Source organism: Lygodium microphyllum, chromosome 2 (assembly GCF_053477565.2).
Source record: "Lygodium microphyllum isolate KBCC chromosome 2, Lygodium_microphyllum_v1.1.10, whole genome shotgun sequence".
NCBI classification, from domain to species: Eukaryota; Viridiplantae; Streptophyta; class Polypodiopsida; order Schizaeales; family Lygodiaceae; genus Lygodium; species Lygodium microphyllum.
Window position 1 is genome coordinate 152,097,757 of NC_141136.1, and position 18,894 is coordinate 152,116,650.

General features: G+C 41.5%; 1 protein-coding gene across 3 annotated transcripts; it reads right to left on the minus strand.

Annotated features, from left to right (window-relative positions):
- Positions 1-238: 238 nt before the first annotated feature.
- On the minus strand, positions 239-4,997 carry LOC148040475 (uncharacterized). 3 transcript variants are annotated; one of them, XM_087699670.1, is made up of 9 exons: positions 4,783-4,997; positions 3,542-3,732; positions 2,618-2,799; positions 2,210-2,494; positions 2,037-2,095; positions 1,609-1,645; positions 1,376-1,447; positions 1,000-1,276; positions 239-864 (listed from the first exon to the last, which is right to left on the minus strand). In XM_087699670.1, exons 1-9 carry the CDS (start codon positions 4,844-4,846, stop codon positions 499-501), a joined length of 1,533 nt encoding a protein of 510 aa, XP_087555796.1. In that variant the 5' UTR covers positions 4,847-4,997; the 3' UTR covers positions 239-498. The 3 variants fall into 3 exon arrangements, with proteins under 3 accessions (XP_087555796.1, XP_087555800.1, XP_087555792.1); XM_087699674.1 differs by lacking the exon at positions 4,783-4,997 and adding an exon at positions 4,091-4,636 and having other exon boundaries at positions 2,210-2,489; XM_087699666.1 differs by lacking the exon at positions 4,783-4,997 and adding an exon at positions 4,091-4,634.
- Positions 4,998-18,894: the final 13,897 nt, after the last annotated feature.

The following is an 18,894-nucleotide window of genomic DNA, read 5'->3' on the forward strand; positions in this document are numbered from 1 at the left end:
GCCCAACAAAATTTAAGGTTCTTTCTTGAACCAATCTATCCATATTTCTTGGTAAGCACTTCAGATTAAAGCAATAAAAAAAGAAAGCCATTTACTGCCACCTTTGTCGATTTACACTCACTGTGAACTTTCCTTGACAATTGCTTTTGCCTGATGCAACCCCAATTCCATCTTTCAGAGAGACAGTTTGGAGTAACAGACTACTACCCATAATTAGCTCTTTCACCCATGCCATGCAAACTTCAAAGCAGCATAGGACTGCAATAACGCCAATAGCTCCCATTAAACATACGAAGTACACACTTTTGACTAGCATGCAACCCAGGTCTAGAAGCCCCAGGAGGGGAAAAATCTGCACTGTACATACAATGAATCTTTACAAAAGAGAAAATCACACACCATATTTGAAGTATTGGGTGAACAGGCTAGGGGAAAAGTCTGAAGGCTATTAGAGAGAGAGAGAGAGAGAGAGAGAGAGAGCATTGCGAATCTATCAAGTTAGACTCCATCTTGAGGTGTACCCTTCTGCAAAAATTGATCATTAGACCGTCTGTGTAAAAACCTATGTTTCCTCCTCCTGCTAAAGACTACCCATAGCAATATTGCAAACATCAAGCCTCCTGAAATCAATGCTAACCCAATGTACTGCCATTTGAGATATTTCCGTAGTGGATGACAATGATCTTCTTGGATAGTCGTAAAAACCTGGCGCACAAAAACACAATTCTGCAAATCTAATAAGAAAGGTATGTCATTGTTCAGGGCATTCACAACCGTGGCTGATTTATCAAGTTGATCAAACACTGTTGGTGTCAAAGAACAGTTTTTGCTGTTGCTTTGATTGCATGCAAATTTCCCCCATTCCTGCAGCCATACAAGTTCAAACATATGCAATGATATTAAAGGTTGTTCGATCCCATAATATTAACAAAAAAGAGCCTATGCATCAAAGCAATGCAGACTAAAAGGTCAAAAGTTGAATGCATAATTGCCCCTCACCGTAGAGGCATTTGATACATTGACACAGGAAGGAGGTGATAGCTCTGGAGCCACAGGATTGCACATCAAAGGCAGCTGGGTATTCGGGTTACTGTTGATGAACTTTGTGATTGCAGTGTTAATGCCCATAACTGTCTCATTCTCCACCCTTCGACTTTGTGCCAATGTCGTATTCGTGGTGCGGATATCCACACACGGTAAAATGTCATCCAGATTGGTTGTGGCAGAGGGATTAGCAACCCATTCTTGCATAGCAATGCAAGTATCTCCAACCGCACTGTCGAACATGATGCGGTTTATTAAAAGCTCACAAATGGCAACACAATTAAGACTAAACAAAAGTCTAACCATATATTGCTTTCTTTTCTGTACTCACTTGTTGAGCATGATGTATATTCCACATAAAATCCAGGTACCAGCAACAAGGAACCAGCCCAAAAACACCAACCTGCATTAAAAGGAACTCAGAAGTGACAGTAAAATGCCATAAATGCCCTTACCCATGCGATCAGATAACTTGTAAATGCTGTCAGCAGATAGAATACACAGCTCAGTGATGGACCTCAAGGCTAAAAGAAAAGTATTTGCTTTCCATCGAAGAGCACTTACATGTACATCAGTGGCAACATGCCCAGTATGGAAAACACTGCACAGGCAGAAAAGAAAATGCATTTGAGATCTCAAGACACAGAAAGTAAACTAGAGCAGGTGGATTTCCTTTTCTCAGTTATTTGTATTTTTATTTTCTTGGGTCTTTTTTAAAGGGGGGTGGGTTGGAAATGGAAGACTGTTCGCGGGCTTCAAAACGCCGGTATATTGTTCCCTGATGGTCAGAAACAGGGAATACGTTCCAAGACGGGAATGTTCCAGTCCCCCGTTCCCGACAGCCATTCCCCCCTTGAAGGGAACAGGCAGCAGGGCCGGGGGGGAGGGGGAGGTTTGGAATTCTTACTGATAGGTCTGGCCTGATTCTTACCGATAGATCTGAGAGAGAGAGAGAGAGAGAGAGAGAGAGAGAGAGAGAGTCCAGAGATTACGGAATCCAAGAAGCTCCAGAAGTAGCATGACACCAACAACGATGATCATTGCAAGTCGCCTGAAGACGAACTCTGTTCATTAGTTGAAGCTAACCATGACTAGAATGGCTTCAATGGCAGAAATCTTGCAGGACAGGCAACTTCGTAGCTACCTCAAAGAGCAGAACACTTACACACTATTCAGAGCAGACATTATGCTATCTGCATTTTCTTTTGTTCTGTTTTGCAATGTTGTCGAGGCTCGGTCTATCTGCTGATTCAATTCCACTATCCTTTTCTTGTCTGCATCCGGAAGCGCGAACTGCAGAACAGTTAACTGTTGAGCATCTGAAAGAGCTGTTGAGACACTATGGAGCCGCAAAACCACTCCATTTGATTCTAGAACAACATAATCCAGTGTATTAGATAGCTCATCGTGGGACTCTGCTTGACCAATGTACACCAGAAAACAGCCTGCCCTGAAAAATCAGTCCACTTCATATGTCAATACTTCCATGTGAGAACTTTCCTATAATTTAATGCAGGCATACTATAGTTGAGGATGTTAAGACAATGCTAGTCTCCCCCAGCGCATAACTTACACTGCAGCACCAGTAAAGAGAAGTAAAAACAGAAAAGGAAACAGATTGCCGCCTTGATGTTTCCCATGCAGCTTATCTCTACAGCAGCAGCAGCAGAAACAGAGAAGCAAAATATGGCATAGTCCAAGTAGCAACCAGGCCGCTGCCAGCACAAAACCAGGAGCTGCAGTGTAACCAACCGACTGCACATCAAACAATATCAATGAGTTGAATCAAACTATTTAACGGGGCTTGCATTCATAGACTGTGGGCATGGAGTGTGTGTGTGTGTGTGTGTGTGTGCACGCACGCATGCATGTGGGCCTCACCACCTCCTTTCCACAGCAAAATATGATCCGCAGATATTACTGCAATGCCAAATGAAGCTTGGGACGGAGGAACACTATCTATATCACTATCCAATGTAAGATGAGATCAGGCAGAGATTCCCAGACATTGGCAATCTTCCAATGATCATTGAACGCGCTTTGCAGCCTGAGAGCTGATCTTCCTATGGTCACTGTGCCACAAAAAACAGCATTTTCTTTGAGTAATTATAACAATTCTGCCATTTACTCATGTATCTGCCTGCCAATCGATGCACTCAATGGGTTTTTGAGCCAAGGTTTTCCCATATCAAGTCGAGCTCCGCTACTTGGTCCACAGTCGTTTGCTGTATTTTAAGGTCAAAAATGTGCGGAATAGAATACTTTGAGCACAGTCACAATCACGAACGGACAAAATCAACTGCAACTAACTAAATGATATCCACACATGCAGCCGAGACCAGTTTCATGACCTGAAGCATGCACAATGTCATGAACAGATTTCTGCATCACTCAGACACTTGGGAGACACTACATCTTTCAGACACTATGCATAGTTAGCTTATCCCCACAATCAAGTAACAATGATCAGAAGATCACAAGAAGAATATGTACTTACAGCCCAATAATGCCCATTTCTAATGTCCCACCCTCCACGATAGACTTTGAAGCTGTCTAGGGGATCTCGTCTTTCCGTGCGATCTTGGGCCAAGATGAGAAAGTTGCTACTGATATTTTCTTCAGGAAGCGGGGAGGGGGCAGCCAGTTGCTGCAGACTGCGACGATGATGAGGAAGCGATGTTGTATACTCTGCAGTAGAATTCACAGATAAACCACAATGCAAATTGGGGGATGACAAGCCGGGGGGGGGGGGGGGGGGGGGGGGGGGGAAATCACAATAATCCAGACAATATCAGAACTAATCTCTGTTTAGATATGAGCACATTTCGGAATGGCAAATCACTTCGATAGGCATAAAAGTCACAGTTTTAGCCCTCCCCTGTCCCCTGAAATGCGCTTTCTTCGGTTCAATGCAGAAACATTGAAAACAAACAGGCATTTTGTTGATGCCGGCCAGAGACAATTGCACATAAGAAAGACAAGAAGCAATCATACAAAATCCTCATGAAGAAAATTGCAATCCCATCATGCTCGACATCTCTCTCACCTGCCATACGAAGTTGTTGTCCATCAAAACACGTCGCAGTTGCAGGATGCAGAGCAGCATAGCTGCCTAGTCCGAGTAAGAGGAAAGAAAAAAGGAGACATGTTGAAACATCTGTGTGTAATCTGTAGCCTTCTAGCATCGTCAGCCGATTTCCAGAAAAACCCTGATTAATTTGATAAGAGACGAATCCTAAAACCGACTGTACTCTGATCTTTGTAAGGGAAGAAAATGCTTCTTTTAATCAGCAGGGATAAACCTTACCACACGGGGAAGAAAAGATGAAGATAGTGACTATTGATGTCAGGATTTTATTGGATTACAGGATGGATTAGACGCCGGCTGGATTAGGAAGGTGGGAGAATATTGTCGAGCAAACAGGATCCGAAATGGATGGTGGCCCAAGGGAGCTCAAATGATGAAAGTCGGTTTCTGAGAGGACCAAATCAACATCCACAGACACAGAGAGAGAGAGAGAGAGAGAGAGAGAGAGAGACAGACAGACACAGAGAGGGAGAGAATGTGTCTAATGCTATGGGGGGGGGGGGGGGAAGAGAGAGAGAGGGGGGGTGGGGGGGCGCGCATTTTACTGTCTCCAATAGTTAGAGCCCTCCAAACAGTAGATTCCAACAGAGTACACATAATTTTTGTAAATATCTGTCTCAAAGCACATAATAAAGGCTAGCAAGTGTCACCTCCTCCTTTGATGTGGGTTACAGGAAGATAGGCAGCATTGGCAACCAAGTTTGCAGTAGACATTCTTCCTCGAACAATGTAACCTTTCCATTCTCCATGTTTTGTGCTTAGTCCATCCACAACATATTTTGTAAGTGTAAGTTTTGTGCTTAGCTACAAAGTGAGTCGTCCCATGTGTCACAACACTCAACTAATATGTTGTCACAATACTCAACTAATATGTTGTAACAATACTCAACTAATATGTCTGCTTTGTGCTATATACTCCATGTATGTCATAGTTAGGCAAATACATCTCTATTGCACCAATAAAAGCAAGCAAAAAATCTTACAAAAGTGGTGGCTAGAAGATCTAAGGCCTATCCATGTCACTTGCTTTTAAATGACTTGCGAAGAGATTGAATACTTGAGTAGTGACCCTAAACACTAAGTGTTTTATAGAAAAAATAATGCAAGTTTTATATTGTTATGAAGATTGATTTTCGTCATCTTGTGCAAAGAGCCAATGCACTTCACATCAAAATAAAAGTCCTTGGCCCACTAACTTTAGCAAAGCTCTCACAAGAGTACTCAAACATCAAACCCAAGTCTTTAAAGTTCCTTACAAATGGCTCATTATTAAGCCAATGTGGCACATGCAATTTTGTACTTGTATGAGCTTTGCATAGGCGGGAGGGCCTTTAGGCCTCCCTTGTCATGTAAATATTTTCTCTATTTTAATATACTTCTCCACCGCATTATTAAGAAAAAGCTCTCACAAGAGTGACAAGTTTTTTTCTTTGTACCACCGCATTATTAACGATAAGTATCAAAGTGACACGTTCAACAAAACAATCCCATCCCACTATAGACAAGATACCTTTTAAATGTAATTGTTCCTAAGAGATTGAATGCTTGAGTAGTGACCCTCAACATGAAGCTTGATTTTCATTTTCAAAAGGGGTTCTAATCTTATGCAAAGAGCTAATGCACTCCACATCAAAATAAGTGTCCTTGTTCCATCTTACTACTATATCTTACTACTATTTACTACTATATTATTTTAGCTATAGGTTCGGAAAGCCAGGGCTTCCCGAACCTACCCCCTTTTCCAAACCTCCCTTTTTCAATCAAAACCCCCTTCCCCTCATCTCTCACGTGTAATATCTCGTTTTCTCTTTCCCTTCCTTTTTTTCATTAAAGCCTTTCCCTCCCCCCTCCCCCCCCTTTTTAAATTAAAACCCTTTCTCCTCTCTCTCACTTATAATCTCTCTTTCTTTTCCCCATCCCCTTTTTAATTAAATTCTTTCCCCCTCCCCCCTCTCTCTCTCTCATGTGTAGGGCCTAGGTTTTCTCTCTCTCTCTCTCTCTCTCTCTCTCTCTCTCTCTCCTTTAGTTAAATCAAACTTCTTTTTAAATCAAAAGTCTCTCTCTCTCTCTCTCTCTCTCTCTCAGTTAGATTAAACTTTTTAATTTAAACTTTTCTTTAATTAAACATTTTAAAAGCTTTTTTTAATTTAAAATTTTTCGAACATAGTTTTTCACACATTTTGAGAATGAGATAAAATAAAAAAGAAAGAGAGAGAGAGAGAGAGAGGAGAAGAGAGAGAATATAAACATAAAGAGAGAATTATATATAGGAAAAAGATAAAATTTACATACTTTAAGAAAGATTGGGAGGGAAAGAAAGTGAAAGAAGAAGAAGAGAGAGAGAATATGTAGAGAGAATTATAGAGAGAGAAAAGATAAAATTTAAAAAGAGAGAATAAAAAATAGAGGAGAAAGAGAGAAGGAAAAGAGAGGAGAGAGAGAGAGAGAGAAAATAAAATTTTTAAAAAGAGAATGAAGAGAGAGAGAGAAGAAGAAGAAGAAAAAGGAAAAAAGAGGAGAGGGAGAGAGAAGGAAAAGAGAGGAGAGAGGGGGGAGAAAAAAAGGAGAGAGAGAGAGAGAGAACCAAGAGAAAAGAAAAAATATGAGGCAAAGAAATAGAGAGAGAGAGAGAGGAAAAAAAATAGAAGGCAAAGAAATAGAGAGAGAGAGAGAGAAAAAAAAATAGACAAGGAATTTGGGGGAGAGAGAGAGAGGAAAAATAGGAGAGAGAAATATGAGAAATGGATTGTTGAGCGAAGTTGTCGTGCGATAACATGGCAACTTTGCTTGCCGCTTCAAGGCAACGAAGCTGCCATGAAGTAGCCTAGCGTTCTGTGCGCGCGAAGCGCGCACAGAATGCTAGTGAAGATTAGCAAAGCTCTCACAAGATGACAAGTTTTTTTCTTTGTAACATGAGCTTGTATTAATGAGATAAATATCAAAGTGACTTGTTGAACAAAATATCGAAGACTCTAGGATTCTAAATGTGAGTCAACTTATTACCATCCTAACCAAAAATAATGTGATCTCCATCTCTACGTAGGAAACAACCATATTCTTGGCTTGCAAAATCATTGAATCACATTGATAGTGACTGGGGCCCTTGCAGTTTCTTTTCAAAATTCAAATCTAGATGTAGTAAACTATACATTAATTAGATAAAGACTTATGTATGAGAAGACATTAACTGTGTTACAACTTTCATGATAACATTCTCCATTATTTAAGCCTTCTTCCAAAATTAAAAAAGTAACATGTTTCTTGCCAACATCTATCTTCATCTTTGTATTGTGTATACTAACAAGACTACATCAATTGTATATTGTAATTCCTCAATTATTCAATACTTAGTATCAAGATTGCCCGAACGTGCTTCAATGAATACTTGTTATTCGACATGGCTTCTAAATTTTGTGTAGAGGAAAATTCCTATGAGACCATTGTGATTGGGGGAAATGGCCATTAGTACGTGTAAAGTCTAGATTAAAGTACAAGGGAAAATTCACACATAGAGTCTTGAATAGACTTTCTATGGAAAGAGAGCCATATTTTTTGTAACTATAGGGGCAAAAGCACATGCCACACCCTGTTTACTATACTTGCAAGACTCCCATAAAGTCTAGCCTCTGAGCTAGGTGTGAGATGACCTTAAAGATTCTAAAGAAATGAGTGAACTTGAAGTCATACTTTGTCTCTTCTTCTCAGAACAAGAAAGGAGTAGAGAAAATATTTGTCATGTTTTCTAAAGAGATGAGAATGCATGTCACATATTGCATACTCTAATGGTGAAATAATGTCCCCTTAGGTTTTCCTTCAATATTTTTGAAGCTAAGAAAGAAAAATAAAATTCTTGATAGAGAGATAGTTAGTGACACCTTATCATCAGAATAACAATTCCTTGGGAATTTTGCTTGAGTGTTCTTTACTTCAACTTTGAGCATATGGTTGAGTACAATGTGCACATCAACATCCAACATCATTAAGTACACATAGAGCTTTGCTTTGTAGTTACATTTGAAGGCATTTTAATACCATTGTCCCCATCAAAGAGGCCTTAAGAGACCAATGAATGATGCCTTTAACACCTTTCTTTGTTGCACCACATGAGTATATCATGAAGCATGGTGAGATCAACACTAGCAACTAGGTCCTATTCTATACTTAGTTGCCAATTGTGTATCATCCCTACTTCTTGATTGGATGGAAAGAGCCTCTTTTTCATAAGCCAGTCAAAGAAATGAGTAGGTCACGCAAATTGCAAAATATCTTACATATGTAGCTAATGATGCTTTCAAATAAGCAAAATAAAAATCATGATCATGTGCTTATTGTAGTGACCGAGAGGCACGAAGATCGAGACAGTCAGTGCTCCTTACGCATAGAGAGACACACAAAGAGAGAGAGAGAGAGAGAGAGAGAGAGAGAGAGAGAGAGAGAGAGAGAGCAAAGTAGAGAGTGTGCACGATTTGTGGGTACAATGATGAGTGTACCACTTTAGGTTTTTACATAGGTATATATATATGTAAGTACAAGTGCTAAGGGTGTGTTCACACCCGAGCACATTTAAAGGCATGAGGGCCTTTATTCCCAATAACCTCCCACCTAAAGGCAATGTGCCTTAAGAGGAGAAAAGAATCAACTAAGTCTAGGTATGTACAAAGATGAAATACATATATCTATCCAACTCCCATCATCTATTGACAATGAGCAAACCGCTCTGCTGGAAGACCCTTCATGAGAAGGTTTGTAGGATTATCATCTGTATGCACTTTGACAAGCTCAATGATCTTGCTATCAAGTACATCTCTAATGAAGTAGGACTTCACCTATATGTGCTTCGTCTTTGCATGAAAGACAAGATTCCATGCTAGCATGATAGCACTATGACTATCACAATGGAGAACAAGTAACTTTGTGATGCCAAGCTCTCCCACCAGACATGAAAGCCATAAAGCCTCCTTGCATGCCTTAGTGGCAGTCACATACTCTGCCTCTGTAGTAGACAATGCAACACACTTTTGTAGCCTGGAGATCCAAGAGACTGCTCCTCCTATGAAAGTAAACACATACTTAGAAGTGGACTTTCGGCAATCCGCATGACCAGCATAGTCCACATCCATAAAGCCAACAACAGATTCCTTCTGCTTTCCAAAGCAAATGCACAACTCCTTTGTGCCTTTGAGGTATCTCATAATACCTTTCATTGCATCCCAATGCTTTTTCCCAGGGTTTGCCATGTATCTGTTAAAACCACTCCCACTGCAAAGGCAATATCAAGACGTGTAGCAAACCATAGCATACATCAAACTGCCAATAGCTGAAGCATATGGTATCTTGGCCATTTCAGCCTTCTTATCAATAGATATAGAGCTTTCTTCTGCATTGAGTTTCACATATGGAGGCAATGGAACCCCAAATTTTTCCCCCCCTCCATATTGAAACGCTGCAAAACCTGGAGATATACTCCTGCTAAGATAGATAGAGCAATCCTTTTGACCTATCTCTAAGTATTCACATACCAAGAATGTGATTTGCATCACCAAGATCCTTCATGTCCAAACTGCCATGAAGACTTTGCTTCAATGAATTCAAGGCATGAGTATCCCTGCCAACAATCAACATGTCATCAACATACAGAACCAAGATAATCAAGCTGCCATCTGCTGCCTTCTTAGTGTATAAGTGGTGATCTACTTGACTTCTATAGAAACCTTGAGATTGCATAAATGTATCAAATTTATGATACCATTCTCTTGGTGCTTGTTTCAGCCCATACAAACTTCTTTTGAGTTTACATACCATCTTTTCTTTCCCTTTTTCAACAAACCCTTCACGCTATTGCATATATATATCTTCATGCAGATCACCATGTAAGAATGCAGTATGTACATCCATCTGTATGAGCTCCATATCTTTAGTTGTAACCAAGCCTAAATTGGTTCTCAATGTATTCATCTTGAATACAGGAGAGAAAATCTCATCAAAGTCAATTGCAACCAATCTTGCTTTGTACTTTGGTGAGGAACCAGAAGTGACCTTCATCTTGTAAACCCATTCGCATGGAAGTGTTTTCTGACCTTTAGGTAGCTGTACCAAGTCCCAGGTGCCATTTTTCTCAAGAGATTCCATCTTTGACAACATGACTTTATACCATTTTTTGCTATCTTGTCTGTCCATTGCTTCCTTGAAGCAAGACGGTTCACCACAGTCAATCAACATGACATAATCAGCCACATTATTTGCACCAGGAATGAATCTATCAGGTTGCCTAGTAGCCCTAGACAATCTCCTAACCCAATGATCATTGTTTGTTGGCTGTTGAGCATTTTCAGCTTGCTGTCCTAGCATTTCAGCCTACAAATAAGCATTAACAGCTTGTTGTCCAGGCTGTTCCTGCACATGTAGTGGCTCATTATCATGGGCAATAGCTGGTTGATCATTTCTAGCATTATTTTTTGCATTTACATGTTCATTTACAATAGGTATTTGATGTTGTACAACGGGCACATTTTGCTGTCCAAAAGGTATTTCTTCCTGGAATACAACCCTAAGGACCTCCTCAATCCTTTCGGGTTGTTTATGCATGCGATATTCCCAAAAGATAACATCATTGTTGTGTACTACTTTCCTTTTCTTGGGATCCCACAGTTTATACCCCATTTCACCCTCGTCACCATATCCTAGGAAAATGCATTTACAGGACTTTGGCTCAAGTTTGCTGCGTTTTTCTTTACGAATGTGCACGAAAGCCTCGTAGCCAAACACTTTCAAGTGAGCATATGAAGATGGCTTGCCCAACCACGCTTCTTGTGGAACTCCCTCCCCCCCCCCCCCCCCCAAAGACCTATTTGGCCCCAAAGACCTATTTGGTGACCAATTAATTTAGTGTACAGCAGTCATAACAGCCTCTACCCAAAAACCATGGGGTAATGCAGCATGAGACATCATCATACGGACCTTATCCTGTATGGTCTGATTCATATGCTCTGCAACTCCATTTTGGGGTAGACTAAGAGGGACAGTGAGCACAAAATGCCTGAAAGACCTTGGACACATATTCCCCACCATTATCAGAGCAAAGACACTTGAGTCTTATCAATTTGATTTTCAACCAATGCCAAGAAAAATTTAAACTTGTCAAGCACTTTATCCTTGCCACGAATAGGATAAACTCATACCTTTCATGTAGCATCATCAACAAAGGTGATAAAATATTTCTTTCCCCCTAAAGATAATCCTAGCATCTGACACACATCTGAATGTACTAACTCTAGAGGAGAAGATTTTAACGAAATAGACTTTTTATGAGACATTTGTGCATGTTTACCATAAATACAATGATCACAATGCTAAAAATCAGCATGACGAAGACAAGGCAAGTAACCCAAACGAGAAAGCACTTTCATTCTTGTTTGACTCATGTGTCCGAACTGGCCATGCCACAAAGAAACGCTTGGCTACTCGGTCACGACAACAATATGATCACTCACACTAGATACATGGAGAGGATACAAAGTATCACTTTTACAACCTCTAACAATCACTCTAGATCCCTTACAGATCTTCCATTTTCCATCACCAAAGGTGGTATGAAAACCATCATCATCTAGCTGCCCTGTGCTAATCAAGCTCTTCTTGAGCTAAGGTACATGCCATACATGCTGAAGTGCAAAGACAGAGCCATGCTGAAACTCCAACTCCACACTGCCAATACCTGCAATGTCACATGCATAGTTGTCCCCAAGATGGACAACACCATGTCGACCCCCTGTATAGGCCTCTGAGAGAACCACTCTCGATGAGGGATGACATGAAAGGAAGCACCTGAATCGAGAATCCAGGTATGCATGTCCTCATCTGTATCTGCAAGTAAAGCATGTGCACCAAAGTGTGAAGAGACCAAAAGTACACCATTCCCACTGTCCTCACTGTCATGAGCGACTACATTCACCTCTTCAATTTTGACACTGCTCTTCTTGGGTTGACCCTCTTTCTTCTCTTCCTTGCTATCATCTATATTTTTTCCCTTTCCTTTCTCTTTCTTCCATTTATAGCAATCACGTTTAAAGTGACCCTTCTTACCACAATGGTGGTATTCAACATCTTTGCCATGTGATTTATTGCATCCCTTGCTATTAGATTTGCCTTTCTGTTGTGATCTGCCCCTAGTATGCAAAGCACTAGAAGACTTACTGGATGCATTGTTTTGCCGATTCATTTCTTCCATTAGTAGAGCACTCTCTACATTAGCATACAAAAGAATCGCATTGGAATTGCTCATAGCAGTCCTATATCCCAACTCTCTGGAAGAGTGCAAAGCAAGAACATAGCCTTAAATTCTTCATCAATCAAGAACTTCAAGGCAACCATCTGGCTAAAAATAGAGTTAAACTCACTCAAGTGAGTAGACATTGCTCTTTTTCATACACAAATCCATAAGCTTTTTCAGCCAATACACTTTGCTTGCAGCACTCTTCTATGCATATAGTTCTTCCAGTTGAGTCCATATAGCATATGCAGAGTCCAAACCTTAAACAACAAGGCATCAGAAATTGATAGCTCGATGGTTGAACATGCAAGTTCATTTAACTCATTCCAATCTTTCTGTTCCATGTCTGCGGGCTTTGCCCCTTTGGTTTTAATTGGCTTTGCCTGCTTCTTTTGCAACAGGATATTGTAGCACTTTTTTGCCAAACTGCAAAGTTATGTGCTCCTTCAAGCTTCTTTATGTGCATGAGATTATTGCTGTCACTGCTGCTAGCCATGATTTTTAGCCCAAATGTGACAAAAAATCCAACAAATGTAGGCCCAAACTATCACCCAAATGACCAAGGTACAAACAAGTACCAACCAGCAATAAATGACCACGTAGAAGCAAAGATTTTAGATTTGAAATTAAATTTTCAAAAGCACCAAACCATGTGTTACATCATTCCACAATTGATTACATCTGTTCCAAGGGCATATGCATCACGTTACATGAGAAACCCCAAAATTTAGCTGTAATTTCTGCTGTACATGTACCCATAGGCATAAAATTTGACAGGCATGGTCAAAAGCCCCAAAATTTTTGTGCTCAAAGCATCAACCACACATTTGCCCATTTTCTCTGTCATGCATAGAACATGCCAATTTTGCCAAAATAGAGCAATTTCAGCAAAACCCCCAAAATTTCCAAGTGTTGGATGTCCCACAAGTTTTGCCCAAACTACAAAAGCCCCAAATTACATGGGGTCCAATGTGAATCAATGTCGAGAAATTGGGTAAATTTCAACCCAATTTTTGCATGTACATGAAAAGCCCTAAATGTCGGAGGCAAAATGTCACAAATTCTTGCAATTTTTGAGACAGACATCACTGTTGTATCTTGCAAGCACCAAATCTGGACAAATCCCCAAATTTTCCAAGTCTTGTGTGCACTAATTTCAATGAAATTGAAAGAATTTCACTAGAGCCCCAAAATTCTCGGGCAAATGTGCACCGACTTTGTAATTTTTGAGTCAGATTGTCCAGTTTTGCATTAAGATCCCCAAATTCGGGAAAAGCCCCAAATTTCTGGGCCTAAATCTACCAAAAATCTTGACTATGTCTACACGTACGAATGCCTATTAGTGGGGACAAAGGGCTTGTTTGCAGGAAACCTTTGAAAAATTAAAATTTTGCAAGGGAAAATGATGGATCTGCTCCTATTGACCAACCGCAATAGTTGTGACCTGTCACCTTGCAATCACATTGTAGAAAAAGTGCCACTTGATGCCACTCCTATAGCTCTTGCCAGTCGCCTACATTCGTGTTGCAGAAAAAAGTTTGCCCGATTCACACCTACAGCTCCCGCCAATCACCTATAGTCACGTTGCAAAAAAAATGCTGCCTGATTCACGCTTGCTTGCCAGGTCACAAAACAACATGTTGTCTATCTAGAGATGACGTTTTTGTCTTGCACATGCACCCTAGAATTGTTGCCTGACCAAGACGTGACTTGTTGACCTGCACGAACTCTGAAAAGTACAAAATGCCTCAACCTGGCTCTAATACCAGTTTGTAGTGACCGGGAGGCACAAAGATTGAGACAGTTGGTGTTCCTTATGTGCTGAGATACACAGAGAGTGAGAGAGAGCAAAGTAGAGAGTGTGCACAATTTGTGGGTACCATGATGAGTGTACCACTTTAGGTTTTTAGAGAGAGAGAGAGAGAGAGAGAGAGAGAGAGAGATATATATATATATATATATATATATATATATATATATATATATATATATATATATATAAAAGTACAAGTGCTAAGGGTGTGTTCACACGCGAGCACATTTAAAGGCACGAGGGTCTTTATTCCCAACACTTATTTTGTCAACACACCCATTGTGTGAATATGCATGTCATCTAATGTCTTGTTTTTTAGGATTTTAATCATGTGACTAATTCTATCGGATCGATTACTTCATTGCAAGAGTAGAAAGGTTGAACACTCCTTGTAGATTTTGGAATTTAAGGAATCTTACTTGCTTTGATGTTGTTTCTAATCTTACGGATCTGAGTTCTTTAGTAGTTTTTCTCTTCCCATTATTTTTAGCCAATGCTCTCCAAATTATCCCTTACTTTAAATCTTTTACTCCCTTTTCTAAAGTCATGTTCCATGCATGTGTTGCTAGGTTGAGGAACCAAGAAAGTTGCCTGCATTTTGTCTAGTATAGTGTATGCAAGTGATGTTTTAATTAAATTAGCATTAGAATATGGGAAGCCAATTATGGGTTGACTAGAGACATGCCACTAAGAGTTCTAACTTGTTGGCATATTAAACAATCACAACTAAGAGATTGTCAATTATCGATATACATATTTCTTATAATTGGATTAATCTTAAGAGGTCAATTTTCACAATTCATCAATCAATTCCTAGCAAGCAAGGTTTTGGGCAATGGCCCTAATCTTAGAAAGCTAATAAATTGAATATTTAATCGATGGCACTTCAACACATTAGTCTAGTTCTCGACATTAGCAAAACATAGTCTATATACTAAAGAAAATACATTAGAGTAGATAAGATTAATATGGTGTTATCAAAATGTTTAAGGGACAAAGGAAACCCTTCTCTTAGTCACTTGTTTGTATGCCTGAAGGGAGCTCTCTTGCTCAACCCTCGAGACCTATGGACCCCTTATTGGTCAAGAGTTTCAAGCCGAGTGGCCATTGCTACCTCTCACATAGCCGACGTGCTCTCCCTACCCATGGGGTGTAGTGAGCTTACCTTGATGCCCAATCGAGTACCCTCCTCTTTCTTGCACACTGGTAGCTCCATGATCCTCGATGCAAGCTCGAGCAACGTCAATCCCTCTCCGTCAAGCTCCATCCTCCCTAGCAGCACCGAGACAAGAGAAGAGAAGAGAAGAGAAGAGAAGAGAAGAGAAGAAGATGAAGAGAGGAGATGGGGAGCTTCTTCTCCTCGATCCCTCGCTCTCACAAACTAACTCCCTCACACCCTCACTCAAGCACACACAAGAAGGCAAGAAGAAGAGAAGAAGCTTTTTGCCACACACCAAGAATAAGAGTTACATGCCCTCTTTCCCTTGGGTGGTCACCCCCTTTTTACATGGTCGTCGGCCATGGTCTAGGCCCTTTTGTCCATTGTCCTCCTATCTTCCTAGCTTCCTTCCTACCGCCCATCTACCTTTACAATTTCCTCTAAATTTTTGGTTTATATACATGCCCTCTTTCCCTTGGGTGGTCATCCCCTTTTTACATGGCCGGCCATGGTCTACTAGGCCCTTTTGTCCATTGTCCTTCTATCTTCCTAGCTTCCTTCCTACCACCCATCTACCTTTACAATTTGCACAGGAGGGAGCTTGGGACTTTTTTACAACAGTTTTAGGGGCATCTTGTATTTAAAAATTCGCTTTTGCCTTTGACTTGATTTTTGAGGCCACCCTTGCGCTTTTAGTCGTTATCCTTCCTGCCTCTTTCATTGTGTTTGATTTCCTCCTGGGCCACCTCTTTTAGGTCCCGACTTGCACTTTTTCACTTTTTTCCACTTTCTTCTTGTGCTGAGGTTAACATTACCCCCTCCTAGCTTAGTGCCAGTCCCATGGCACTGATGTGTAGTAGTTGGAAGGTGGGATGGGTGTAGCTAGATGGCTTTTTTGAGTTTGTATACAAGCCCTTGTGGGGGATGATGTTGGATGGACCGACCCGTAAAATTGAAGATGTAGTTGGGCCAGGTCTCTCTTTGATGTTGGCCTTGCATGGATCTGTCTTTTAAAATTGAATATGGTGTTGGATGGGTCCTTCTTAGAGAGAGGCGAATGGACGGATCCATATTTGAAATTGAAGATATAGTTAGATGGATCCATCTTTTGGTCCTCCGCGGTTGCCTGCTCGTGTACTGTTCCAAATGAGCTTCTTCATTCACTTTTTGATTGGGGTTGCCTCGGTTTGTTGGTTGTTCTGTTTCGCCTGCATGGTGATATCGTTGCACAAGATGGTCCCGTTCTGTTTTGATTGGGGTTGCCTCAGTTTGTTGGTTGTTCTATTTTGCCTGCATGGTGATATCGTTGCACAAGATGGCCCCGTTCGTAAGCGGATGCTGGTTTCAGGACGCTTTCCTTTTGAGCTAGCAGGGGTTTGATGAGGAAGCATGGATGTGTGAGTCGATGTTAATGGGGTCCCATGGCTATTGGACATGGGATGGAATGGATCACCCGGTTAAGGTGGTGGGGGATGGGAGCATATAGCATGGAAGATGGGGCCTCCGAAGCTAGTGGTTGGGGCCTTTGTTTGTACCCTAAAAGAAAAGAAGGTGCACTACCTGGGGGTGTCCACTCTACTGTGTGGTGTGTGGTGCACGTGCTTATGGAACTAGGAGATGAGTCTAGCCCTCGGTTGGAAAGAAAAGAAGGTGCACTACTTGGGGGTGTCTACTCTGCCATGTGGTGCATGGCGCACGTGCTTGTGGAACTGGGAGATGGGTCTACCTTGGGCAAGCCCTCGGTGGTGTTTCACACTTGAGGACCCAGTTCGTGTGTCATTGTATGTGCGGTGCGTCACTTAGGGAGACATGCCTGGGAGAATGTCCTGCCCTTGATGTGCCCTAAGCATGTGCAATGGAGGACGGGGCTAGGTATGGAAACCCTAGGTGCAGTGATTTTGGCACTCAAGATGCTTTTGGGGGGGTCCAGTGTTTCCACTTTTTCTTTGTTTGTCTTTTTTTCTATTTTTCTTTTTTCCTTTTTTTTTGAGTAGATGATTATAGCCGGCATTTTGATGCAAGGGGTGCTCTTAGGCTCTACCCTGATCTTTCTTAGACGATTCGTGAGGTGGCCTTAAGGACTTAGTAAAAAAGGTCTAGCTCTGTATAGGTATTCCTTGATACTAGCCTTTGTATTAAGAGGTGTGGTTGACAAGAAAGGATAATTGCACCCCGTAAAGTGGCTATCACTCATGTCCTCAAGGATCTTCATACAAAAAGAGGGAAGCAGGGTCACCCTCATCATGAGCCTAGACGTAGTGTAGCTATCTATTCCTAAGTTAATGTCAAAAAAGAGTGGGGGAAGGTGGGCTTCCTCAGTTATTGGCTTTTACTTAAGCAAAAACATAATGGTCCTAAGGTAATTACAAGTAGTTATTAAGGCTGGATCCAAGCAGGAAGAGAAATCCTCTAGGAAGCGGCTAATGGATGGTGGGCGCAAGTTCCTTGCTTTAAAGGTCATGCATTCCTTGGGAGTTGTTGCGTTGACGTTGTAGATCTTTGGGAAGTCGTATTTGCCATGCACCCCCTTACTGTAATCCATTCCATGTCTACAAGGATAGGGCATGTAGATAGGATCATTCCTTTTTTCCGGTAGGGTACTGCAAAAGGCCATCCATACATCAAAATTGGTGTCCCAAATCCTTCTTTGCCACTTTGGTTGCGCCTCTTAATCTCTAATGGTTTTGGGAACTTGATAGACCTTATCCTGCCAGTATTTCGCAGGTTTCCACCTCCATTTTGTGATTACGATGCTCCGCTCCTCGACCCATCGGTTCACCACATTATTACCCAAACGAATGATCCTTTCCACTACCTCCAGGGGTAAGACTTAGTCCAAGGCTCGTGGGTAGAGGAAAGAGAACTCGAAAGGGTCGGGATTGGAGCTCCTGTTGTTGCCAGATAGTCAGCTCCTGTGGCTAGTTGACGAGATAGTGATCCTTGTGTAGTGGCATGGGCTCGTTAGGAAGCTGATGTGGCCATGCTCGTGCTCTTTGTTGGGCTTTCTCCACGAGTTCCTGTCTTCTTCTTCTTATAGCAATAACACACTCGGGAACCTAGGTACCCTCTGGCTCTTTTGGGGGTAGATTAGACAAGGGCATACTAGGTTCTTTGGTTTTGATTCTTCTTCAAATTCCTGCTCGAAGGCCCTTCCTCGATGTCTTGTTCCATTGTGGGTTGGTGGATTGGGGGTGGATGGGGCTGCTCTCTTGTTCCTCAAATCCAAGTTCCTTGAGCTCATCAGTGGAGAGGCCAACTTGTCGCAAGTGGCTGATTGCTGCTCCTTGGTTATGCCTGTGTGTCGGTTGGGAGTGTGCACTCTTATAGGCCATACCTCAAGGCTCTAGTCATCAACTTCAACTTCCTTTTCATTCTCTCCACCAAATCCTTGCCTTCAACTTGTGTGACATAAAGAACATTGCTAAAAAAGGCTTGCCTCTACATGTCGACGAAGCACACTTCAGCGGCCTTAGCCCTGGCTTCTGCGAGCACCCTCTCGCACTTCGTCACTGCCAGGCACT

Coding starts and splice junctions, on each gene's coding strand:
- LOC148040475 (XM_087699666.1), bottom strand. CDS start 4,229: ATGCTAGAAGGCTACAGATTACACACAGATGTTTCAACATGTCTCCTT. Junction 2,800..3,541: donor GAAATGGGCATTATTGGGCT/GTAAGTACATAT, acceptor TTTGATGTGCAG/TCGGTTGGTTACACTGCAGC. Junction 1,277..1,375: donor ATATACATCATGCTCAACAA/GTGAGTACAGAA, acceptor CATGTTCGACAG/TGCGGTTGGAGATACTTGCA.